The sequence below is a fragment of the Hipposideros armiger genome, unplaced genomic scaffold, assembly GCF_001890085.2.
Source record: "Hipposideros armiger isolate ML-2016 unplaced genomic scaffold, ASM189008v1 scaffold_11, whole genome shotgun sequence".
Lineage (NCBI taxonomy): Eukaryota > Metazoa > Chordata > Mammalia > Chiroptera > Hipposideridae > Hipposideros > Hipposideros armiger.
In genome coordinates, this window is record NW_017731361.1 from 64,128 (window position 1) to 91,112 (window position 26,985).

Consider the following 26,985-nt stretch of genomic DNA (forward strand, 5'->3'; position numbering starts at 1 on the left):
GCCACATCAGGTTTGTCACAGACTAGAAAATGCCTTTGGGAAACTCGGTATGAGGGACCAGCACACCTTTCTGCCGACCTGCAAGGGGGGCTGAGATGTGCGCTCCAGCTCCGCGGTGGAGTCATCTCTCCTGGGGGGTCTGCTCAGGATTGGGTGGAAGAAAGAAAAGACAGAATTCTCTCTGTCCCCTCTGACTTGGAGAGGGTGAGAGAGTTGAAGCAACTCTTCTGGACCCACATTTCTGGTCACCAAACTCTGAGATTCATGGAAGAGCTCACTGGATGCCACATGACTCTGCCTCAGGGGCACTCTGCACCTCTGACACTGACGACACCACCACCAACAACCACCACCACCAACCACCACCACCTCCACCACCTCTAACACCCGCCGTGAACCTGCCTTGGATCCAGGACGTTGGCATCTGACAAGGAAGAAGCAGGTGATGGCTTTCCAGAAGTGGGCCCAGGAAGGGGTGAAGACCACAGTAGATGTGACCTGCCCCTTGCTTCTCCTCCTGCAGAGACCTTTTCAGTGCCAGGTATCAACTAACTGAGGTGGCTGGGAGTGAAGGAAGGAGAAAGGGAATATCTACTTGATGCCAAAACAAAAGAACGGTGAGGAGCTGGGCAGTGTCTTCTGTCCTCTCTGGCTGTCCCCCACTTTCTGTGATGCACCCTGACAGTGACAGGAATCAAGGAAAGACCCTGTGCGTCAGGGCTATTGGGAAACAGCTGAAAGCCATTACGTTGATTTTCCTAGGAATGAATAATTGCATGTGGCATTGCTTATTTTTCTAATTATTGAAATGTAATAAATTTATGAATTTTCACCCTAGAAGGTATGAGTTCTACAAGAGGACAAACTGTGCATACACATCTTATTCCTGCATGCAGTAGGAATGAAGAGGGTTTTCTGATTTCCACTGAATGCAAGGCGCTGATGACAGAGAATGGACGGGATGCTGTTCAATGGGCCGTCCTATTACCAGTAATAATGTAGACACTTCATCACTCCTTTTCTGCCTGCCATGCCAGGCCTTTTGCAACAGGGACACTGTGCTCACACCGGAGCCCTGGGGAGATGGGGGTAAGCCTGCGGCACGTGCGGACTCTTGACCCTGAGGACCCGATGCTCATGTCCATGATTATGGCCTGTTGGGTGCTTGGATTTCAGTTACTACTGCTCGTCACCATCACTCCACCTCGCACGCTGCCTTTGCAGAAGACCCGAGTGGAGGCATGCAAATTCAGATCATAAATGCTCACCTATCATCCTTAAGGCTCCCCCTAAACCCAGAGCGTCCAAGCAGCAGGCCGCCTCAGCCCCATGGGCAGGTCCCAGGGCCTTGAGTGTGATTTAGCCTATAAACCCTCTGTTGCTGGCAGCTTCCACTGAGCCACCATATCAAGCTGGCCCTGCAGGAAAACAGAGCTGCTCACTCACAGGGGACACCAGCTGCTGCCTCCAGGGCACCCAGGGCAATGCTGCACATTCAGGTGCACAGGTGGCTGGTTCGCCCCCTCAATAATAGCTTCCCTCCCATGCCAGCCTTCCTTGGGTTAGGTTAGGACCAAATGCCCCCACAGGAAACCCACTCATTACTCAGACGCTTTGAAAAGTAATAAAACCAGCTGCTGGGCTGAGGCTGCCAAGGCTGCCTTCCAGGAGAGCTGCTCCAAAGGTTAACAGGGAGCTGTTCACTTGGGCTTCTGTGGTTCCTCCTGCACTTGCCTCCCGACTTTGTCTGTGTCCAGCCACTGCCTGGTACCTGCTGGGCAGTGGTGCCAGCAGAGACTGGGCTCCGAGCCGGGAGCAAAAGGGCTGTCGGTGCTGATTGGCTTCCAGCTGAAGTGGGCCTGCCCAGCAAGCCAAAGAGGTGGGAGGGATGTGTTAACAGCACTTCGTGAGGGCTGGACAACTGTTCTAATGCATCCTGATGGGCTCCATCTGCTGCCAATCCACACTGGGCATATGTCTCCTCGCTTCAGCTTTACATTTGGGCTGGAAAATGCATCACAAAGCATGCATATGCGTTGTAGAGAGGAGACGAACGCAGGAGACAGTCTCCAAGCCTATCTGGGAGCAAAGGAAGGCAGGTGGGGGGGTACATTCTGCAAATACAGACCCAGAAAAATACATAAGCGATGGATACTTCCTGAAATGTTCACCAATTCCCAAACTGCCAGACAACACCAGAGCATACCAGAGATCCAAAAAGTCTACACTGGCTGGATTCTTAACATTTAATGGACTGCTTCTTTTGTTTTTGTGTGGCGTGGTCAGTGCTCTCATTCTCATTCAATTCTGAGCTCCAGTTTATCTCAAATCTCTATTTTTAGGTTAAGAACCATCAATGTTATGAATTTCTTCACATCTCTTCACATTAGTACTTCACTAGGAATCAGGTTTCCTTGGGGAACCACATGATTTTGTCATCTCATGAGAGATACTGAGACACAAGAGCCACTGAGATGCCGAGGTCAGACCATCTGCTGGACTCACTGGCTAGCTAAGGTAGCTCCCCCAGCACTATCCTTCCAGGCAGTCAACACATGATAAATGAGGACCTACTATGTGCTTGGCCAGCACTGGATTACCCAAAGGACACGTTTGAGGCAAAAAGGCTAGGAACCAAACATATTGCCTTTCTAAAAACTATTTTATATGACAAACTGTTTAAAGAGATTGTAATACTGAAGAAGTAACACAAAGTAGGAGTATTCATACGACCAGATTTCAAGACTTACTAAAAGGCTACAATAATAAAGATAATGTGGGAGTGGGGAAAAAAGAAACAGACACATAGATCAGTGGAGCAGAATAGAGGGCTGAGACATAAATCCACAAAGACAGAGCCAACTGATTTTTGAAAAAGGAGCAAAGGACATGGATTCAATTCAATGGAGAAATGATAGTCTTTTCAGTAAATGGTGCTGTAATAATTAGATATTCAAATGCAAAAGAATGAACCTTGACAAAGACATTATACTTTGCACAAAAATTAACTCAAAATGGATGCTAAGCCTAAATGTAAATTGCAAAACTAAAAGACTTCTATAAAAAAATAGAGGGAAAAAAATCTATGTAACTTTGGGTTTAGTGATAAATCTTGGGCTATAACACCAAAAGCAATCCATGAAGAAAAAAATAGGTAAGTTGGACTTTATTAAAATTTAAAACTTTTGCTCTGTGAATGACACTATTAAGAGAACACAAACACAAACTACAGCCTGGGAGAAAATATTTGCAAAACACATATCTGACAAAAGACTTGTATCCAAAATGGAATACTCAACACTCAACAACAGAAAAAGAAACAACCCAATTTTAAAAATGTACAAAAGATTTGAATAGATACCTCACCAAGTAAGATGGTAAATAGGCATTTGAAAAAATTCTCATCGTTTGTCATCAGGGAAATGCAAATTAAGACATACCAACAATGACATACCACCGCACACCTATTAAAATATCCACAATAAGTAAAACAAGACTGACAATATCAATTGCTGGCAAAGATGCAAAGCAACAGAAAGTCTCATTACTGCTGGTGGGGATAGAAAATGGGATAGCCCCTTCGAAAGACAGCTTGGCGATTTCTTTTAAAGCTAAACATCTTACCATACAATCCAGTAATAGCACCCAACTGATTTGAAAACGATGGCAATGCTAAAACCTGCACTCAAATGTATATGTCAGTTTTATTCACAATTGCCAAAACTAGAAGCAACCAAGATGTCCTTCAATAGGCGAGTGGATAAACAAATTATGTAAAATCCATACAATGCAATACTATTATTCAGTGATAAAAAGGAATAAAATATCAAAATACAAACAGACACGGATGAATCTAAATGAATATTGCTAAGTCAGTATAAAAAGGCTACATAATGTATGGTTCCATTTATATGACATTTGGAAAAGGCAAAACTATAGCAATGGTAAATAAATCAGTGATTCCCAGGGGTTTGAGGTGGGGGAGGAGGAGTGACTGAAAAAGTAAAGCACAGAGAATTGTTTTAGAGTGGGAAAACTATTCTTTTGTGGTACAGTAAGGGTAGACATATGACACTGTGAATTTGTCAAAACCCATAGAACCTTACAGCACAAAGAGTGAACCTTAATGTATGTAAATTTTAAAAAAATCATTTAGGAGGTTGGGAGATCCTAGGATGAAGTGCAGAAAGGGACAAAACAATTTAACTGTATTACAGAGGTGCTGGCCTGAGTAGCTTTGGAAATAAGTGCAGACCATGAGACTGAAGGCAAAAGGACTAACATAAGCACTGTACTCTAGTTTCTAAAGTTCTTTCCCACAGAGGTCGAGAATACCAATTCTGACACTACTCTAACACGTAACTGGAATTGGAGAATTAAGTAAATGGATGGCAGGTGCTGGGAGCCAAGTTTCTCACTGTTGGAGTGGGAGGTTACAGACAAGCAAGGCAGGAGGCTAGAGTGATCCACATGGTAATGGATCAGAGTTGGAGACATCAGCATGAACTCACATGTAGCTTAATATAGATACGATGGCTACATATAGAAGAATTTGTATATTCTTACAGATTCCAGTAGTAATGAGCACATCTAACGCCTGCATCTTGATTTCTAATACCACTCTCCATTAAAAGGAACCAGGGCTCCTTGGAAATATGGTAGATTCTACCGCTGGGATAAGGAATAAGCAGGATAAGTGTGAAGCATCTTGTAGTGTCAGAAAGAAATACTAAAAAATAAGTAAATAAAGTAAACTACAGTAAGAGTATGTCAAAGGGCCACCCGGGCCACCAGGAGGAGCTCCCAATGTTCAAGCTGGAACAATGTGGAAAACAGAATCTTTGGACTGGATTAATCCAATAGTACTGGATTCAAGCCTCAAGTACAAAATAAATTTCTCTCAGTGTATAAATACACAACTGAATAAATAAATTAATGGGAAGAAGAGGCAAATCTCCAGTGCAGAAGAATTCCAAATACTTTAGCTGCTCCATCAGAGAATTAAGTGAATGGCTGACAGATGCCGGGAGTCAAGCGGGGAGCATTAGCTCCCGCCCCGTAAGTGTGGGCTGTGCATAGTGCCTTCCATCCAAAGAGTACAGTATGAAAAGCGGAGGAAAGAGTGCTGTTACTGTGGAGAAACTGACAAACACCACCTTGGCGCTAAGTCTTGTTGACAGCATGTCAACAAGATACGATGTAATGAATATGGCATTTTACCTCGGTGGCCTTCCTTCTAAAACTCGGTAAACCTAGTCTCATCATGAGGAAAACACCCAACAAATCACAACTGAAGGACTTTCTAGAAAATAACTGACCAAGTACACCTCAAAACTGTCAAGGTCATCAACATCAAGGAATATCTGAGACATTGTCACAGCCTGAGAGCCTAAGGAGACATGATAACTAAATGTACGATAGTATGGTGCCCTCGGTGTGATCCTGGAGCAGAAAAAAAGATATTAGGTAAGAACTCAGGAAACCCGAATAAAATATGGGCTTTATGTGATTATAATGGATCGATATTAATTCATTAATTGTGACAAATGTGCCATACCAATGTAAGATGTTAATAACAGGGAAATGGGTGCAGGTTATATAGAGACTCTGTGTACTATCTTTGCAAAATTCCTGTGAATCTAAAACTTTTCTAAAATTTATGCACACATATATATATATATATATATGTAAATAATAGATATGATGCCATAACCTTGAGAAACAGAACTTTGTTGGATACCAGTTGCTGAAAAGTAAGAGATGCACAGTGCTCTAAGCATGAAGAATAACCAAGAATTGATGAAGCCAAGGAGGTGATACACGAGGAGTTCACCAGACCAATCACAGACGGACACGCTGTGCAAAGGCCTTCACAAGCCCATTGACATCTGTGCCCCAGCCAAATTTAAAATGACCATACCATGGGCTTCTTAGTAAAGAAATATTATTATTTACTCCATTCTGGAAGCTTTAGCCAAAGCATTGCGACACACAAAAAGGAACGTAAGATACATATTAGTAGCAAAATGCTTTTAAAAATCCAAGCTTAGGAGTCAGACTGATCTGGGTTCAAATCCCAGCTCTGCCATTTGTGAGATGGGTGACGTTGAGCTATTTGAATTCACAAGGTCCATTCTCTCATTTTAAAAATAAAGATAGCAGTGCCTCCCATCACTGGGCTTTCAGGATGATTAATTGGAAACATACATATGCGTATGCCACACAGTGTCTAGCACTAGTGAGTAATCGATCATGGCAGCTATTTCTTAAAATGTACATGGGAGAAAGGAAGATAAAATGCCCACTATCTACAGATGAGCTTGAAGATCCAAAATGATAAAATAACTATCAGCATGAAGATTTCCTACTTGAAAGAATCATTTTAACAAAGATGGAAAACAGCTTTCATTCATAAAAAGCAATCACAAACATCAACTCTTTAGTCATAGCTGTAATGAGAACTGTGGGAGAAAGCAAACTGCAGACATTTCCTGGAGAAACTTGGAAAGGCAGACATGCCATATTTCCAGACGGAACAACCTAACTGTAACGTCCTCCATTCTGCTCAAATTACTTTGTAAAGCCAATCTAAATCTCATTTTCTGAAAGTTTTCAAAATGATTTTGAATGTCATCTGGGAGAATAGGTGAGAAGAGCCACTGAAAAATCTGAGAAAGAGGATAACATTGTTAGATAAAAAGATGACTTACAGAGTAAAAACTCCTTAGGAAAATGAGCTATTTAAAGAAAGAAGAAGAAAACTACAGTTCCATTTCTCTTTGTATACCTTAGAATAAGTATTAGATTGATTAAAATAGTTATTTTTTCAACTCCTGGTCACAATCTATGAGTGGGTCATGAACGCATCGATCTAAACTATGAAGTATAATGGCAAAGAATAGAAAATAGCACATATTATACTGAGTAAGAATGAGTGCTGCTTGGTGAAAGCTTTAAGTACTGGCTCACAGTGTAAGTTATTTCTTCTTGTCTGAATGCCACTGGCCTAATGCATCAAACATGAAAAATTCAATCCATGAAAGAACAAAATGAAAACATAGGTGAAGTTTTTACCCGGCCTCAGAGTGGGGAGAGATTTCTTAACATACATCAAAGCCAGCGACTCCAAAAGAAAAGAATGATATACCTGAATGGATAAAAAACATCAAAATCTTAGTCTATCAGAAAACACCATTAAAGGCTAATGACAAATTGGGGGGAAAAAAGAAATGAGAAATATATATGATGGATTCATATTCTTAATATGTCAAAGAACCACCTTAAAAATTATTGATAAAAAGACCAACACCCTAAGAAGGAAAGTATAGACTGTATGAGGCAATTCAGGAAAAAGAATTACAAATAGCCAATATATATATGAAAAAAAAAAAGAGTTAAACTTGTAGTGTAATCAAAGTAAACAATCAAACTGTGATAGAGTCAGGTAAGTGCATCCCAAGATCTATTCTTCTGCTTTTCTTTAGCGATGAGTCATGATTTTTAGCAGGCTCGTTGCCTTTCAGCTTACAAGTTTACATTCTCCAGCATCCAGGCAGGACCATGCGACTAGACTCATGCTAAATTCAGACCAAGTTGGCCATTGAGAAGCAAGCAGAGTTGTATATAAATTCACCTAGGTCTGTTTGCAAGAAACTAGCATGCCCTGGTTTGCTCTTCCCCCTTTTCCTGTTGACTGGATGACAGGTGGAATGGCCGGAGCTCTGGTGACATGCAGGACCAGGGCGCTGCCTGCCTAGGTTGCCAGAGCAATAATTTGGAAAGGTCTTGAGGACTAAGATGCTGCACACCAGCCCTGGATGTCCTCCCACTTGACTCGGTTTGTGTGAAAATGATATAAACCCTATTTTGCTTAAATCACTGTTATTTGAACACTGGAGCATTTATTATGTACTGCAGCCAAATCCCAATTAAGAGAAGTACCTTTTCTCTTAACCCAGTAGAAAAATTATAGTATCCAAAGTTGATGAGTGTCCTCTGAATAGGCATTCTCATATATTGCTTATGGCACACATTTTTCTGGAAGAATTTCTGCCAGTAAGTAACGAAAGAGTTACAATAGGCATGTCCTTTTACCCAGAAATTCCACTGCTAGAAATGTATCCTATGAAAATAAAGATGTATGCAAAGTGAATACATAGTGATAGTCATAAAAGCAGTGTTTGTAATAATGAAGAATCAGAGAGAAGCTAAATGCTCAATAGAGGACTAGTTATAAAGATTATAGTACATTTATAGCATCAGACACCATGCAGCCATTAAAAATTTGTTTTGAAAGAATAATTGATGATGTGGGAATATTATTAAGTACTATTAAGCGAATAATAATGATTTTAAAGTAGTATGTGATTATGCTGAGTTTGGGAGACTGTTGGTAATTTTAAATGTTCTATAACAAGCATGTATAATTCTAATAGTTTTTTTAATTCTAGTTAAAAACTTGTGTCTACCATCTCTCCCCACACACCTACCTGTCTTCTCCAGCTGGGTGGCTCTTTCTGCTCACCTTCATGCACAGCATGGTTTAGTCCAACATGCCCAGCTAGTTTGTACCATGGACTGTCCTTGCTGCTTCCTTATCGGTGGTCTTTGAAAGGAATGAGGAACATCTGATACTCACCTGACCTTTACTACAGGTCAGATACTCCCACTCTAGGCCAATCCAAGCCCCTGAGCCTAATTCTGGGAACTACAAGCTCCTAAGACATTCCCTTCTGAGTGATGCTCTTGAGGTGTTCTGGGGTCTCCCCTTCCCTAGATACTAAGACGCCATTGCCCCTGACTTCTTGGGAGCGCCTGGCCTCACACCAGTACTGCCTGTCTCTAAGCAAATGATCTTTAAAAGGATGTGCTGTATGTCAACTGGAGAATGTGGTTAGCTGCAAAAACAGAATCTTATCTAGTGGGTATGCAATGCCAGTATATTGAAGGGTCCAAAATGTAATAGTATGCCCATATTTTTAAGTTAGTTTCCTTGGCTCGGCTATCTTAGATGAAGTCTAGCTCATCTGGCCATGAGACTACAGCGACGGTAGGTCAAAATGATAACAAAGTACTCTGAAAGCAATGAAATGTCTCTGGAGTCTGAGACTTATAAATACAACTCCAAAAAGAAATGGAAAACAGCTCAGCTCTAGACAATTGTTACCTTGGGACATAAGTGAGCTCCACACGCAGACATGCGAACAACATATTATTGATGTATTTGGTGTTAAGAGTGCTTGACATCCCACTTAGTGGAGAGGAGAGGCAGCATAGGACCTGGGCATAAACTAGGCATTTAATAAATGCTGACTGGAAGGATGATGGATGGCTGAATGGACAGATGAATGGAGGAGTGGATGGGTGGATGGACGGACGAATGAGTGGGTGGATGGATGAATGGATTATGGATGGATAAAGGCATATTACTCACTACCTCCAGACTCAATCACTGCTCTCAATTTTAGAAAACAAAACAGCTGTCAGTGTTACCTTATGCTTTAAGTTTTAATTTTAAGTAGGGCTTAGAGGCCTTCAGAAGCAAGGAAGGTGAAGCCACAGATCAGTGTTACTTTAGTTCACTTCCTTTATCCTAAATAGGCAAGTTTCCTATTAGGCACAGAGGTAATCAGTATTTAATCCAACTGTCCCACAGCACAGAAACATCTGTTTCTTGTACCAGAAGCTCTCAACCCAAATGAGAGCAAACTCTTGCTATTTCCAGATCTCCCTCCTTGGCCTTGTCATGTTTTCTGTGTTCTCATGAGAGCCCGAGGAAACACTGAACAGAATGTTCTATCCCAAAGGATACTATACTTCGGTCATCAAGGTGATAATACTTGTTTCCTGAGATACTTGGAGCCCCCTTCCTCAGTCGGGGAGGCAGGATATAGGACAAGAGAAGACCCGGCTGAGCCTGGCTTGGGTGGTGCCATCCGTTCCCAACCACAGGAGCCAGAAACACACACAGCAGTTATGTTCCAGCCTGAGGTCAAGCCCCCCAGTGCCTGACGCAAGGAAGGTCAGAGACAGGCATCTCTGAATCGCAGAGCCCACTTCTTCAACAGGCATCCAGACCTACGATGCCCAACCTTTTCAAGGGCTGCGACTGCCCCAAGCTCAAGTACATGAAAGCGCTTTGAAAACTGTAAGAGCCTATCCATTCCCTCAATTAACTCATTCCACCAATTCTCAAAGACGACCTAGTCTATGCCACGCATTGGCCCTACATGTGCTGGGTGTAGTGCTCCCTGCAGTGACGGGGACAGCTGGGGCAGAAGACCAGGTGGAGAGGACAGGCTGGGTGGTATAGAACCATGGACAGGAGCCTGGCAGTAAAGAGTCCCCACAGCAGCCACCCTTTAATACCTGGGGAGGAGAGATGGGGGAGGGGGGGAAGGGAGGTGGCTGGGAGAAGTGCAGATGCCAGGTCCTAAAGCCTGCGGAGAGATAGCAGGACCCCAACCCTGAGGAACAGAGCCACAGACTGGGATACAGACACCGATCAGGCCAAGGGAGTGAGGAGTGAGGGGACACGATGCTATCCCCTCTGAGCTTGCACACTCCCTGGGGACAAGCCTGGCTTAGGACAGTCTCCTAAATTCTAAGATCCCGAGAGCTGTACCACCTCTCACAGGATTAGTAGCACCTATAAAAAGGGCTCTTTTAAAAAAATATATTGGCTCAAAGTAATTTTCTGAAAGTCACTTTTTGAAGTATTTCTTGGTCCTGTGCCTTGGTACATACTCATAATTCTGATCAAGCAGCTGTCCGCACTCATTTTCTGCTCTTTGACATTCAACTTCTAAATCTGGTTACACAGCATCAGTGCCCCTGGCCTAGGTGATTTCCGAAGCTGGGGAGATAGTCACACCCCTTGCTAGAGTGGGACGCAGAGGACTCACTTGGTTGTAAGCCTTGCCCCGCCCCCACATATGATGTGCTAGAAAGAACTATTTGGTCAGACACAGCATAGCCAGGCCAAGGAGGCCAAACTGAACTGATGCTCTCTAGGCTGGGGTGGGGGGGACAGAGGCCCATGTGACTGCTTTCTTGGGGCACCCAGGCAGATACAGGACAAGAGGGCTGGTGCTTACACAGCTCTTTCTCCATGGTAAACTTAATCAAGTGGGAAGGGCTTGTCCCCAAAATGGCCTGCTGTTGCAACATTGGGAAATCTGAAATTCTGCTGACGCCCTGCCCAGTCTCCTCCGCTCCAATTCACCGTCCCTCCACCTCCTAGAACTTCCCCTAAATTGTCCTGATGCTGTTTCTCCTTGTAGCTCATTCTCGGCCTTGACATAATGAGACTCCCAAGCAGAGCTCCCGCTGTGTAAGCAGGTCTGCCTTCTCTTGCCACAAAGCTCCTTCTTTTCAGGCAGGAAAGCCCTGGGGGCACCTCTCCTGGGATCAGGAAGGAACACTTGATTTCCCCCTCACGACACCATCATGATTTGCAGCCATCTCCCAGGCCTTTCCTCTCCTGAGGCCTCCTCAAACTGAAGAGATCTGGCTTCCTGTCTTGTATTTTTGGTTTGACCGCACTCCCGGCTGATCGGAATACCTATTACTGTAGTATTTTCGACCACCTGCTGATTCTGAGCTTTATCTGGCATCGTGATTTTTTCCTCAAGTTGAATAATCAAAGTGACAGTCCTGCCTCCTTCTTGTCTCATCGCCACTTTTAGTTTTTAAACAGAGGCTCGTGATGATGATGATGATGATGATGGTAAAACAGCTATATTTTTAAACTCCATTTCTATAATTAAAATTGAGCTTATGTAACCATGACACCTGTTAAGAGGGGTGCTGCACCTTCCTTTGCCCCCTGCTCTGCCAACGGCCCGGGCCCCCACTCCCACTCTTGGATCGAGAAAGGAGGCCTACCAGCATTTTACTCAGCAGCTGGCTTTGTGAGGTGGCAGCCACTTGCTTTCTTTCAATTATAATTTCAATTTACTTTTTATTGTGATGCTGTCTTTTCACAGCAACAGATAACAAGGCAATGGAAGAACACTCGACGCCAGGACAGATTACAAATGAATTTTTATCTTTAAGGAGCTGGTTGCAAACTTGCGGCGAGCAAAGAAGCATCACATGGTGGTGAGCAATGAGCCCATGCCAGGTCTTGATGAACTTCAGAGAGCCAAGCGTGCTTACAGAAAGAAAGGAGAAAATGAGCCAGGATCTTAGTTTTCTCACCTCAGCAAAAACCCATCAGAAAGGCTGTGATATTCATGAAGGAATGCATTCTGCGAGTACTGAAAACACGGTAAAAATTAGTTTAAAATGTGTGGGTGTATGGGTGTGTGTGTGTGGTGTGTGTTTCTTTTTCCAAAGGAAGCCCGCCCTTTTGATGGACATTCAATGGAGGTTAAGAACACAGCAGAATGTGATGGTAACAGCACAAGTTCAGGACGTGCCCTGTCATTTATTAGCTGTGTGGCCTCAGGCAAGGTACAGAAAGGCTCCCAACCCCACGTTTTCTCGTCAGCAATAGAGATGACATCATTTGGTTGCTAGGGGAATTAAACATAAAATCAAGTGCTTAGCACAGTATATATCTTAAGTACCTTATACAGACTCTCTTGTCACAATAAATTTTTTTTTTGGCCATTTTCAACATTGTAAACTATGATACATCTATAAAACGGGCAATCCTTCAAAAACAATGAGGTAGAGCCATTCAACTTTTGACAAATAATTATTCAGAATCCAGACAAAAAGTCCTCGCTCGATTCTAGTTAGGTGAGATATGATACACAAAATGGGTAAACAGATTATCTAATATATTAAAAAGTGATAGCTGGTATGGAAAAAAATAAAGGAGGGAAGGGGGATAGGAAGTACTGGGATGAGGAGGAGGTGGGGGGTGTTCCCGAGAAGGTCACATTTGTGTGGAGATTTCAAGAGGTGGCTGATGGAGTGACCTACATAGATGTCCGGGAAGGTGGTCCAGGCTGAGGGGACCATCTGTGCAAAGCCCTGAGGTAGACGGACGCATCTGAGGGACCCCCCGGAGGCCTGTGTGCCTGGAGCTGAGTTGGCAAGCAGCATAGTGACAAAAGTGGGGGCAGAGACACACCAGGGGACCCGAGCATGTTGAGCCTCGCAGGTCATTGAGAGGATTTTAGTTTCTCCTCTTACCAAGATGGGAAGTCACTGCAATCCCTGACCAGGGGGTTACACAATCTGACTTACATTTTACAGAGTTAGTTTACCATCTATGTTCAAATAAGCCTGTAGGGGCCAGGAGATCGATGACAAAGCTATAAAAGTTAAAGACGAGAATGTCTTGGGCCACAAGGGTGGGAACAGTGGAGGTGACAAGAAGCGAATATATTTGAAAATCCATGTGAAAGTAGAGCCAACATGACTCATGTGGCATGTGAAAGACAGAGGGTTTTCTTTTCTTTCTTTTCTTTTCCTCCCTCCCTCCCTCCCTCCCTTCCTTCCTTTCTTTTTCACTTTAGTAAATCGAAATACAGAGCTGCCATTCATTAAGATGGTTAATACTGCAGGAGAAAGGAGTAGATTTGGGGGAAAGAGCAGGAGTTTGGTTTTGGACGTGTTAAGCTTCATAGGCCTATGAGCATCCAAATGGAAATACTGAGCAGTCATGACGTACTTAAGTCTGGAGTTCAAGGGAGCAGGTGTGGGCAGGTCGGCTAGAGGGAGTCAGGCAGACACACACAGGTAGATCTCTGTGTACTCACATGAAAACATATCTATGATGTATAAAGGAGGCAGAGTACAAAACATTATGCAGGATAGGATTCTAATTTTGGATGAGTAAAGTTTTAAAAGTACAGGAGTATATGGATACCAAAAATAATTAGAAGCTTATGCAACAAAAAGCGAGTGGAACTGGGAATATGAGACATTTTTGCCATAATATTTGGATTTTATATAAGAATGTGTATTCATTTATAGATTTTAAAATGGCAGGAGAAGAGAGTACTGTTTGTGCGAACTATCAAAGCCATTAGTTTCTGACACAAACCTCTGTCCCCTTCTCTGGACTCCAGTTATGCCCGTGGCCACCCTCTGCCTCAGTTTACCCTTCTCTTTCTCTTCACCTGAAGCCTACTTTCACGGAGCTGAACTCACAGAAGCAGAAAAACCTGAGTTCAAAGCCAAAGTTAGCAGTTACCTCGAGTCCTGACAGTGAGTTTTTCTTCCTCAATGCAGTTGCCAGTGTAATTCTAAAGCCTTTTTTTTTTAAGTCATGACATTTAGAATAACAAGGCCCTAAAAATTAAATGTTCCTTTTTATGTTTAATTTCTGACTCTAATGTAGTGCTGAATAATAAGTGAATGACGCTGAATGGGTATGGAAAGGTTAATATAAACTGCTTTTAAATTGCAAGTTTGCAAGCCTGAGGCCTTCAACCCTGTTATACAATAGGCATTAAAGAAAAACTATTCTTTCCTGGATGCAAAGATAAATCTCCATTTTGCTGGGAGCCAGTCTGCAGCAGGGTTCTTGTAGGACTTTTCCATTGACACGTTACAGCTAGGAAGAACTCTACCCCATCTCTTTGGCATCACCTCCTGTTCCTATTTAAACACATTTCCCCAACTCCACTCGTGATAAGTAATGTAATTAGACAGCCGTCTGTCAACCCAAGATTTTTTTTCCCCAGAACCTAGCCCTCAGGTTGAAATCACCATTTGAGAAAAGAAAGTCAATGTGGGCTATTTTTTTCCTGTTCCAAATAACTCAGCTGGAGGGAAGCAGTTATTTCCTGTTAGCAGGTCCTGCTACAAAGACTCCCATCACTCTTTGCTCCCCTGCCTGGACCCAACATGGCCGCACTCTGCCCCACCTCCCAGCGCAGGTTCAGGCAGGTAAAGGGTTACAGTTCCACAGCTCTCTCCAGAATTGAAGGCTGATTGGCTGGACCCATACCCTTCTCTAAAAGCAAATCTGTGCCAACAGAAGCAAAGCGGGAGCTGTCCTTAGAGATCGTGCTGTTCTGTTCTCTCAACTTCCTCCTCAAATGTCATTCAAAACATTGCTGGTGGGGACACAATAACATTCTCTGCCTAATGATTGACACTTTAAGATCTGAGCAAGTGACATCAGACCCTGGAGAAACTAAATCTAACTACCACCAAACTCAGCTACAGACCCTCTACCATCTTCAGGCTTAACCCCAACCCACTGTCTGACCTCTGGCAAGATTCCTTCTCTTAGTGGGTCTCCATTTCCTCTTCTGGTAAATGGGGGCTGAACAAGGATCACCGGTGGTCAAACTCGTTTCCTAGAGATGCTACCTAGCATGGTAAAGCATAAAAATGGAGTCACTAGGGAGGAGGCTGGAGGGTCTCCCCTGGTCCTCATGGGGACACCTGAGGCACCTTGTAAGAACACAAGGGTACCCTCAACGATGTAAGGAAGAAGATAAGTGAGATCTTTCCTGATCTGACATCCTACATCCTACAACTGCAAAAATTTCACCTCAGCAGTGAGGGAGCGCCAAGCCCCTCCTCCAGATGGACAAGGCTGTCAAGCCCAGGCCAAGGGGCATGTTTTGTCCCTGTGAAAGGGGGGTGGGGGCAGGGTGGGGACAGGCTCAGATTTGGAAAGGGAGAAGTGCTGGTTAGTTTAAAAGGGGAATAAGGAGTGCAGATTTCCAGGTATAAAACAAATAAGTCATGCTGCAATGTACAGCATAGGGAGTATATAGTCAATGATATTGTGAAGCGTGGTGCAGTGTCAGATGGTTGCTGGACTTCTCATGGTGATCATTTCTTTAGGTATATAAATGTTGAATAACTATGGTGTACACCTGAAACTGATATAATATTGTATGTTAGCTGTGTTTTAATAAAAATCTGAAAATTAATACATAAACATGTATCTTAAAGACGCTAATGGTAAAAGACCTCTATTTTCCCCTTAGATTTTCAACCACTGCAAAGAAATCAGGAAATGAATACCGCAGACATTTCTCATAATATTCACTGAGGACTAAAGAAAAAGCAGCAGCAATACTTGGAGCTAAAGAGTTAATGTTCGATATAAGAAACTGACTTCCTGACTGGGCTGGCTGTTGGGTACTGGAAAATACCAAGAGAAATTGGGAGAGACCTTTCCTACGGTTCAACAAAGTCCAGGGATCTAGGCTTAACACTAGATTTCAATTTCGTTTCCCTCTTTTTAATAATTTATCCTTTTTTTGGACAATCATCATTTGATGCTCTCGAGGCTGGACTGGCATCCTAGAGATAAGAGAGAGAAAGCAATTAAGTAACCGTCCCAAGATTGTGAGGTAATTTAGAGGTGTGAGAGGAAACATTTAGAGATATCACCATCTGCATGTCTTTAGAGGTCAGAAAAAAGATGCCAGAAAAAATAAGGAGAAGAAAAAAATCAACCAGTTGGCTTTGACGTCCCAAAGATGCTCTTGAAACTTAGATCTGAGACAAAAGACTTCTGAATTGCTGGGTATGTTGTGATTCAAAAGGCCAAGGGCTGGAAGCAGCAGAGTCCTCTAGAGAGTGGAAAGAGAATGGGTTGGACCTTGCCCTCACACACCTGCAATATCCACACCCAGTATTGATCAAAGTTGGGGTTATAAGAAGTGACATTTCAGGAAGGAGACCAGGTAGAGGCAGGTGAGTTCCTAAGAAAGGTTCTGCTCACCACAGTTCTCCCCGTCTCCCGCCCAGCTCTGGGTCTTGGGTAGGGCACAGGCACTTGTGAAATCCCAGGCAGGTGGACAGCCCCAGCAGCAAAAAGGACCTGTGTTTTGCTACCACTAAGAAATCCAACGTGATGCAAGCCTCATAAAAATATCCCCTGCATAGACTAGAAGTGGCTGCCAGGCAGTTCCAAGGAATGAGGGCTCAAGATAGCAAGCTCACCACAGTCTTTCTTGACTATGACCAGAAGGTCACAGAAGGGCATCCTCAAGTTTACTGTGGCCCTGAAGGGGGTCAGGGAGGGGCTGTGTGAGGATTAGTACACCCAGAAGAGTAGGACATAGAAGAAAGAGTGCTCAGAATGACCTTAATGCATATGGTGGGCAGAGGCCATGGATGGGTCCCAAACATCGCTCATTGGATGCAGTGAGGAAGAATACGGCAGGCCAACTAACTGAAGACAGCAAGAACTCTGTAAAGGTGGAGGCCCAAAAAAGACAACGCCCACCCATATCACAGCTCATAAGCCCCCAACCACCCCCTACTTCCTAGAATTTAGATACAACCCTGAATTGACACAATGGATGTGGAAGGGATTACTTTAATGCTTTCATTACCAAATAGAACCAAGGTTCAAGACAGGGGTAAGATTGACAAGAAAATATCAACAACAATAATAATGCCACATGTTGATACACCTACAATTGTGAGACTATGAAACGTCATTTCTGCAGGAGACACAGAAACAAGACTGCTGCTGACACAGTCCAGAGCCAAGGTGTGTCTCAGGGAGGCGGAGATTGCTGCTCCCACTGCCTGTGGCTTCTGGGAGGAGCAGCAGCTGCAGGGGGGGTGGGGGGGGTGGACCACGTGGCCACTCCTCCTCTCTCCACCCCCACAGCTAAGTTGCCAAAAGAAAGCTGTCTTTCATTTCACCTCTGACCTGTCTCCCCACCAATCCCCTCCTCTTCATTTCAAGTGCTACAACCTCAGCTCAATACTCATTGCCTGTCACAAACTATGGTGAGAGCTGCATGGAAAGAACTGTCAAATCAAAGGAAAAGGTCAGCCTTCCCTTGATTAATCTGGTCCAGGTAAAATGTGATTAATTTAATCATTTCACATAAGGACCCCAGGGATTTATCAGTCCCCTCACTGCCCGTATGTCCTTATCCTCCAGGCAGTTTCTGCTTCCCCCCATGCTTCTATAAAAACACTGCTGTAAGTACAGTCCAGAAATTGAGTCTTTAACCAGACGGACAGTCTCAGAGCTTCATGGAAAGAACTGTACCAAGTTGGAGCCATACTTCAAGTAACAGACTCATTGTTACAGGCGTCCAAGGTGATATTTCTTCCAGAAATGCCAGGTGATATTAGAGACTCCGTGTGGAGCTCCAGGGCCCTTTCCAGAGGCAGATGACTTCATAAAAGCAAACTTGACCCAAGAGCCAGTGGAATAAAAAATGATGATATAGGACTGAAAGAACTGATAAGGGAAATATAATTTGGATTATTTGTTTTGGAGTAGTGTTGTTATAATATTTTATTGTTCTCATTTCGGAGAGAAGGTATATGATGACACTCTTTCTCTTCCTTCCCGAGCTAGCTCTCACTGTTAACTTCGTAGTCTTTGCTTTTACAAAGACTTTGAATTGAAACACTTTTAGGTGGTATGCTGGTTCCCCCTGAGTGCTCAGAATTCAGTAACAGCACTGTTTTCTGAGTCTCTACTTCTAATGGCAATGCAGTTACTCGCATAGGTTCAAAAACGTGTTCTAATTTTTACCAGTATACAATTGAACAAATGGATAGTGCAGTCAAGGCCATAGCTGGAGTCTCGAGTCCATTTAATCAGGCATGACAAACCCACCATGAAGAAATAAGGGCTGGACTTTGTCTGGAGAACCACAAAGCCCTCCCAGAAAACCGGTCTGTTACCCTATGATGGCAAGTCAGGAAGCCTTAGCTGAGCTGGACGCCCCTAAGGAGAGACGCGTTCACCCCCATTTATAGATACTATAGGCAACATGGTGGAGATGAGTTGCTTGGTTTGGTGTGCATGCCTCAGAATAGAGGTGTCAATATACCTGGAATAATAGAGGCTACGGAAACTTCCTAAGAAGATGCTTAAGAAATCTCCACACAGAAGTTAATCGTCTAGACTCTGTAGGTGTGTAGCACCACAGGGCTTAAGTGTTCTGTCCATACGACAAGGGGCTTGGGTATATGAGTTACCATTTCTTACTGCAGCTATAGAAATGAATCAGGCCACAGTGCAAGGGGATGAGCTTTTTGGGAATCAAGAGGACACTGTGGAGATTATTTGTGACCATAGCACTTCATAGTTTACAAGGTCCTTCCACATTCTGAGTAAAACCTCCCAAAGAGCCTGTTAACACAGTATTTCCAAAGTCACCACCATGAACACATTTAGACCTGAACAGCATCTGTGTGCCCTAGAAAAGACGATACGACTTAAAAAGAGGCAAGTGGATAAACACCCCCACCCTCTTCCTCTTCCTCCATTACAAATAGAAGACACTTTAGAAGACACGTGCATGCGTATACACGCACACATGTACACGCACACACGTACATGTACACACACACGTACACATGCTCACACACAGAGATGTGCAATGTTTTCCATGGACTAGCCAGTTACAACTGAGAAAGCCCAGCTCCACGGAAGGAAAACGCAAACTTCTATCTTGGGTCTCATTAGGGATGCCTCGAAAAGGAGCTGAGACCAGTGGGGCGACATCACTTTCTACACCATGAAAACATCCATTCAAATAAGCCCAACCTCCCTGCCCCTCTCCGCCATGGAGAAGAAACAGCTGCCCCTGGGGAGGGATTCTCTTTTCATGTATCCCCTGGCTCTGTGCTGTATTCCAAGCAGAATGTATAAATAAAGAAATGCCTTTGGGGGGCGGGGGGGGGGAATGGTACTCTCCGCTATTATGACATCTCTTTGACCTTGAGAAGTTCAAAGGATTTAGAGATTAGAGTTCAAGGCAGACCAAGATGTACCCCAGGGCAGGCCTTGGTCTTAGATGCTGCAAACACCTGACCTTCCCACACCGTAGCCACTTGGACCTCGCGAAGGACCTAATGCGTATCTTGGTCTAACAGAATTAATTTCAAAGACTCTCGGCTCTCCTTTTGCTTTTTAATGGTAGCTGAAGGCAGTCCCTCAACAAGCTGTAGTACTTGCCACGTAAGCCCCTCTCCCCAGCCTGGCTCTGACGGATGCCACCCCTCCGGCATCTGGGAGCAGCTTAGCCATGCCAGCCCTTCGCACCACCCATCCCTCCTTCAGGGAGGCCCCTGCCATCCCCACTCACCATTCTTTTCTGCCTTGTGCTTCGGGGGCTCGGGCTCTGGGAGACACGGACAGGGCCCGTCGCAGAGGGTGGTGAGGCTTTTGCCAGTAGAACAAGCATGGAACTCCATCTTGCACTGCAAAAGAGAGACAGGACAGGCCTCAGGAAACAGCTCACGGCTCTCGAACCACCGTGAGGCCCTCAGGAGCAAAGACAGAGGACGGAGGGGTCCATCTCAGTTCAAGGTCTGGATCACAAAAAGCTAAATAAGAAACGGCCTTTTATGTTTCTCCAAAGGCATAGGGTAACGTCTGAACGCACTGCAGAAGCACTGGGAGGCTGGCTTTCATAATTGGCAACTCGGCTGTAACTGTTAAAAAAAAGTATTAGTCTGAAACGACATCCTGGAATCCCACAGGCCCCACAAAGACCCCTGACCTCCCAGTGGAAGGCTGTGTCTCCACATTTCCTTGCTCCCACCTGGGGCAGCTCTGCCAAGGGAGCACTCCCGGTCCCGCACCTGCTCACACGTTCTTCCTGGGAAGGAGAGTAATCACCTACCGTGCTTCCCCTTGGGAATCAGTGAGGAACGAGTGCTTTCGCTTCCACCATCGAGAACCTAAGTTTGCACAGTCTTCCGCTCCCCAGAGGACACCTGTGGCTGCCTAAGCAGCCTGTGACTACAGGAAGTGTCCACCTAATTCCCCATTCACCACTGAAGCCCAAAGCCACCTGTCCTCTTGTCAACACTTTCTCAGTAACAATGGCAGTATTTGAGCCCCTTTCTGCCAGCTCTTTACACTGAAGCCTCACCTGATTCAGAACACGAGCAGGAAAGAAGGATGTTATTTACGGGTGCAAATGGCCACAACAATTAAGAGGCTTTTTTATTATTCCTACATCATGGAATAAGAAAGAGGCTCAGAGAGGTCAAATTATGTGTGAAAGATCCTGACAGTGCATAGGGGTGGGGCCAGGATTCCCGGCAGGTCTGACACCAGGACTCAGCACTTCAGGGTCCCCCATCACGGTTTCCGTCATGAGGGTGGGCTTGAGAGAACACACAGCCACACTGTCCTTCTGCATTGCTATTGGCCGGGATCAGAGTTGTCTGAGAGCTCACTCCTTTGCTGTAAAATTCTCAAGATCAAGGCCTGTGTGTAATCAGTCTTCTGCAAAGGCCCACAGGTCCGGGACTGTGTTTGTATCTGGCGGGAGCTTCAAAGGAAGGGGAGATAGGCAAATTTTTACCCCCTGTGAGTGCAGCTCTTATCAGGTGCCATGGGGAATCTTCTAAAAGAAAGAAAAAAGAAGATACAGCCCTCGCCCTTGGAAAACACGAATGCATATCTTTGGAAAAGGCCGCTCGCGTTTGCAAAGCAGCACACGTGAGTGCAGACGAACACGGGCTCGTTGAGAGAGGATAAGCGATTCAGTCTCCATACCAATTACAAACCAAGGGAAAGCATGCTTTCAACCCGGTGCTCCAGGGGCTGGAGTCACTCTTGTGCAACTCTGCCGTCACCCACACAGCCGCTGCCTACCCTTGTGAAGAGAGAGCAACAGACGGGCCTACAGGGTGCTGGCTTCCCCTTCATGCTAAACTCCCTTTTGCACATATTTGTTAGGTGTCTAGTATGTGCCCAGGGTGGTAGCAGGAGGTGTGTAGGCTGCATGAAAGGAAGCCGTGGCCCAGGCCTCAAACATCAACTGACATAAGGAGGCAGCAAAAAACAGGGTGTTCTTCTAAAAGCACATGGACGTGACTGTGAGGGGAGGAGGGCTATGTGTCTATGGAGGGATGCAGCACAAAAGAGACCTGCAGGTATGGACAGGCCTGCCGACATCACAGGGACGGAAGACGAGCCTAGAGGAAAGCTGGAAGGTGGCAGGTGGGTCGCCACTATAAGAAACTTTGTTTCCAACAGCACAGCGCGTGTGCAGGTGCCCAGGGCCAGGCCCGCCGCCTCCTGCTCCCCTGCACCAGCTCTCTGGAACAATCCTCGGCTTCAGGCTAGCCGTTCTCAAACTATGTTGTCAACAGAATCCCTAAAGCTAATTTAGGGGAAGCTATATTTTTATATAAAAATTTTATTTTGTAAAGTGAAAATTGATTACATGTGCTTACCATAAAGTTTATCACACAGCTACTGTAACCGCCTGTTTCTATCTGTGATAGGTTGTCCTATTTTTCCCAGACATTCTCCAGCCCCCCTGAAAGAGGAATCTACACTTTGCTCACTGCCCTGTGTGTCTCACAGCACAGCACCTCCCTGTGGGACAGTGGGCTTCCTCTCCCCGGTGACATCGGTCCGGTGGCCACACAACTTGCTCTGGCTACTGGGCTGTGAATAGGAGTGACGCCAGCCAGGTCTGAGCCGACGTTTTAAGAACCACTGCTTGGTTTCATCACCCCTCTTGTTCTTCCCTCTACCATGAAAATGACGTGTGCCATGTAAGGGCTGCTCCTTCTGCCTGGATCCCAGAAGGCAGAGGACCTGGAACAGAGCCGAAGCTAACCCACAGCTAACATGCAACGTGCACAAGGAGCTACTCTTTGCTCTTGTAAGCCACTGATGTTTGGGGGACAATTTATCACCACAGCACAACTTAGCAAAAGCTGACTGACACAATAACTGACTTCCTGCTAGACCACGAAGTACTTAACAGCTGGAAAAGGTCTCAGTCACCATCTTATCTCTGGCATGAGATGCCACACGTATGCCCCTGGCACATAGTAGGTGTTCAGGAAATAGCTGCTGAATGATAAACGTAGAAGGAACAGTGGCAGGTTCCCTCTGCTTCTCTAAACCTCTGTTCCGGCCACCAGGAGCTACCAGCCTGGCTGCACAGGAGTGCAGGTGCTGGAGCTCAGTACCTGAGATACGGCGGTGAACCATCTCTGACCATCATCCGCTCCTGAGCCCTCTCCTTGAACTTCACACTCAGCACTCTGCCTTCGGCCTCCCTGCTCACCTCAGTCTGTCACTGGAGACCGAGGCTTGTCCATCTGCTTCCTGGATGCCCAGAACACCAGTTGTCTGGGGGTCCTTGCCCAGGATCCCCTGTGGGCTGTCATTTTAGTAACCTGGCTTCTTTGGCTGGCCCCAGTGCCCTGTGTCCTGCACGGCCGCTGTCACAATCTGTGGAGGCAGCTGTGCCTCCTCCCTGACTCAGAAAGATGCCACCAGAGAAAACAAGATGTATCTGTTCCGGTGAAAATCCATGTTTCAAGGGCACAGATCTGCCTTTTGTCTTCTAGGACAATGTGTGGCATTTAAATGAAGCTCAAGGACTATAGTTCCGTTTTTTTTTAATAATGTTCAGAACACGCTATAGAGAGATACGCAGATGTGTGGTAAAAGCGCCTTGAAAATGGGGTGTGTGACAACCACCATCAAGATGGGGGTTACCTTGAGAGGGGGCAGGAGGACAACAGCAGCCCACACAAGCGCTGCAAACACTGGGAGTATTTCACACGGTGGGTGTTAGATTCTGAGGCTTTGGTTTTGTTACTAGGTTTGGCAACTTACATAAATAACACACATGTATGTGTATGTATCAAATACTTTACGATAAAATACAAAACAAAGTTTATAGGCTTCTACAGAGGTGATGACCAACCTATAAGCACTCCTCCCGGGGACACCTGTTAGGAGGAGTAAGTGAAAGCGTGTGTGGGCACCTCTAGGAAGGCGAGAGGGCACACAGCTCCGTGCCTGAACTGTTGCTGGATAGAGACATCACATGCACCTTCCCTCCTGTAGCACTTCTCTAAAGTCCCAACCAGGAATTACCCACCCAGTCTCTTACTCCATCCTCTCCCCCACCCCATCCCCCAGGTTCTTGCTACAGAAGAACAGATATTAAGCCAAAAGGTGATCACCGCACCAGCTTTACCCAGAGGGGCCAGATTCTTCTCAGAGCACAGGGCTTCCTGCTGCACTGGGCTGGGCAGGGTGGCTGGGACCTTCACCCCATGTAGACGCCTCCAGCTCCCCCTCCTAACTTGCAGGTGTGGGGAACAGGTGCCCAGGAAAGCCCTGGCCTCTTACTCTTGGATCACAGGTGGGGAGAATGCACAGACCTGGCTGGGCTTTGCAAAAGTGTGCCCTGGGCTGTGTACACACAGATTCTGAAAACCCAGTGCGGGTATTCTGCCCCTTGAGAACAGGGCTGCCGAGAGAACAAGAGGCAGCCCACGTTATCTTTCCAATGCGGTGATTCTGCATCTTATGGTAAGTATGTTCCTGACCCAAGAGACACCAGGCTCCCACCATCAGGACACAAGCAGCCTTCCTTGGGAACGAGGTAATGGGGAGCGGAGAGTAGGAAAGTGAAAGGATTCTCCAACAGAGATGTGAAGAGGGAGAAATAAGTGTCCCCCCAACACCACAGGGCCATCCCTGGTTCCCCCCACCCCTAATTTCAGGGCCAAATGATGGGTTCAGAATCCGCATACCTTCTCTCTTACAATGTGCTCAAAGCAGGAGTGGCAAAACTGGCAAAACTATGGATGGTGACTTCTTTGCGCTAAGGACGGCTTCCTCCCCACCTGCCCCGCCGGTCCTGAGGCTCCGGGCAGTCAGCCTGCCCGCCCAGCTTTGGTGACTGTGTCAGAACAGTGTGCAGAGCTCTAGGTTACAGAGGGCACATTGCCAGCCTACATCTGAGAGTCTACAGCCTAGAGGTGGGAAAACAACAAAAACAAACTACAAAATGACATTCTTGAGAATTGATAAGGGAACACCCGTAACTCCTCACTTTAGGGAGTGGGAAGGAGGAAGAAACAAGTATAAATGAATTTTTTGGAGTTGGAGTGGAAAGCCAGTCAATTACTCAAAGCTCACAAATAACCCCAGCTCAAGGCATGCCCCAGCGAGCCTCCCCTGGAAGGGGAAAGAGACAGATGGCAATCGATGCAGTCCCATCAGATGGCCGCTGCTGTGTCGGGGGGAGGGCCTGCCTAGCCCTGGCCAATACTGGAAGTGGGCACAGCGAAGAGGAAACCTCTCCTGTTCTGGCCCCCACTCTCCCTCTAGGGAAAACTGCACCTTGTGTCACTGTTGAATTACATCTCTCCTAAAAGATATCTTGGAGTCCTCACCTCTAGTTTTTCAGTGTGTGGCTTCTTTAGCAATAGGGTCTTTACAGAGATGAGCTCATTAGGGTGGCCCCTATTCCAACATGATGGGTGTGCTTATAAGAAGGGGAAACTTGGACACAGAGACACATGTAGAGGGAAGATGACACCCTGAAGGGACATGGCAGGAAGATGCCCATCTATAAGGGACATCTGAGGCCACCAGAAGCTAGACGAGAGGCATGAGACAGGTTCTCCCTCGCAGCCTCAGAAGGACCAACCCTGCCCACCTTGATCTCAGACTTCTACCTCCAGGACTGGCAGACAATCAATCTCTGTTGTGTAAAACCCTAAGTTTGCGGTAGTTTGTTACAGCAGCCCTAGCAAACTAATCTATCTTCCATCCAGGTTTTTAAAAAGAGTCTCTAAGGAAGGGAAACTCCTTGTCTTCAGTTTATAAAGCACAGATCTTTGTGCCAAGATGGCCCAGTTCTCCTGGAAAGAAAGTAAATAACATGGAACGGCAGCCTCAGGATATGAAGCAGTTGGATGTAAAGAACTTGGCCAAATTGTATCAGCAGTGACTTATGCCCAGAAAAGAGGGAATATGAAAAATGCAAGCCTTTGTATTGATTTTATGATAAAGCAGTCAAATACATAATTAGCCATAACTATTTCAAGGAAGAGAGTCGAGAAAAGTAGGAAATTAGTGAAGGATTTTTAAACACTGTACAGGAACCCATTTCGGACACACACACACACACACAAGGATAAATATAAATACGAAGCACCAAAGCTTCTAGACGCCCCCTGACCTGCTGCGACAGAAATGTCTTTCCCAGCCATCACAGAAGCAGAGGGAGCCAAAGATTTCACAAACGGGTGGGAATATTCAAAACGTTGACCTACTTTAAACGTGCCAGCAGATTTCCAACCAATCTTTCATTTCGCTCAACACACTAACAAGTCGGAATGAGTGAACATTCTGCAAATGGCCAGCAAATCTTTCTCTTCTGTGATTTGTAATGTAAAACTAATAACCCCTATCTGGTTCACTGCTCACGCAGTGGTCTCCACTGAGGACAGTTCTCCACCTCTCCACACTCATCACTTCATTTTGCGTGGTATTATTTTTAACATTTTATTTAAATTACTTCCTCCACTGTTTTTCATCAACCTATCATCTATTTTTAAACCAGACTGTTGACAGTTCACAGTTGACAACTGTGTTCACAGTTGATGGATTCTGATTTGTTTTTATTCCCTTAAAATCATGTCAAAGAAGGGGGACTAATCTCGCGGCTCTGCTGGCTTTAATAATTGGGTGCGAAGTGAGTGGCTGCTGACTACACACAGTACGCCTGGCAGATGGAAGAACGGCCACTGATCTCCGCCCAGGGCGGGAGTGTCTCAGTGGTCATCAGGAGGGGGCCAGGAAGAGCAGGGCTTTGGTCTCATTCAGAGCTTTGCCAAGCATGCGTTTAGCCCTGATCTAGGCTATACGCCAACAACTGGACAAAGGTCCTATTCTCGTGCAGCTTCTATGGCGGGTGCTGATGAGGGCTGCGGAGACGTACATAGGAGACAGTAAGAGACAGAGAACAATGGGGTGCAAACAGTATATTATATGGGTGATCAGGACATCTCTGGCAAGGTGACATCTGAGAGAGGCGTGAGAACAGAATAAAGTGAGCCATGCAGCTACCTGGGGAAGGGGGTTCCAGGCAAAGGGATGTGCAAAGGCCCTGAGGTGCAAGATGCTAACTGTACTTGAGAGACAGCACGGAAGCCAGTGTGGCTGGAGAGTAGCGACCAGGCAGGAGACAGGAAGGGGCCATCTCAGCTTAACTACTGAGGGCTGACCTCCTCAAGACGTGTGTGTGACTCAGTCTTTGGTTCCCATGTTCGTTCTCTCTCTCTCTCTCT

At 45.4% G+C, this 26,985-nt stretch overlaps 1 protein-coding gene across 2 annotated transcripts in view; it reads right to left on the minus strand.

Moving 5' to 3' along the window:
• Nucleotides 1-26,985, minus strand: part of SPOCK1 (SPARC (osteonectin), cwcv and kazal like domains proteoglycan 1) — a 511,698-nt gene that overhangs the window by 53,826 nt on the left and 430,887 nt on the right. For both annotated transcript variants that reach the window (XM_019660985.1, XM_019660993.1), the window contains one exon: nucleotides 19,998-20,112. In XM_019660985.1, the coding sequence (XP_019516530.1) occupies nucleotides 19,998-20,112 (115 nt within the window). The remainder of the gene's footprint in view (nucleotides 1-19,997; nucleotides 20,113-26,985) is intronic.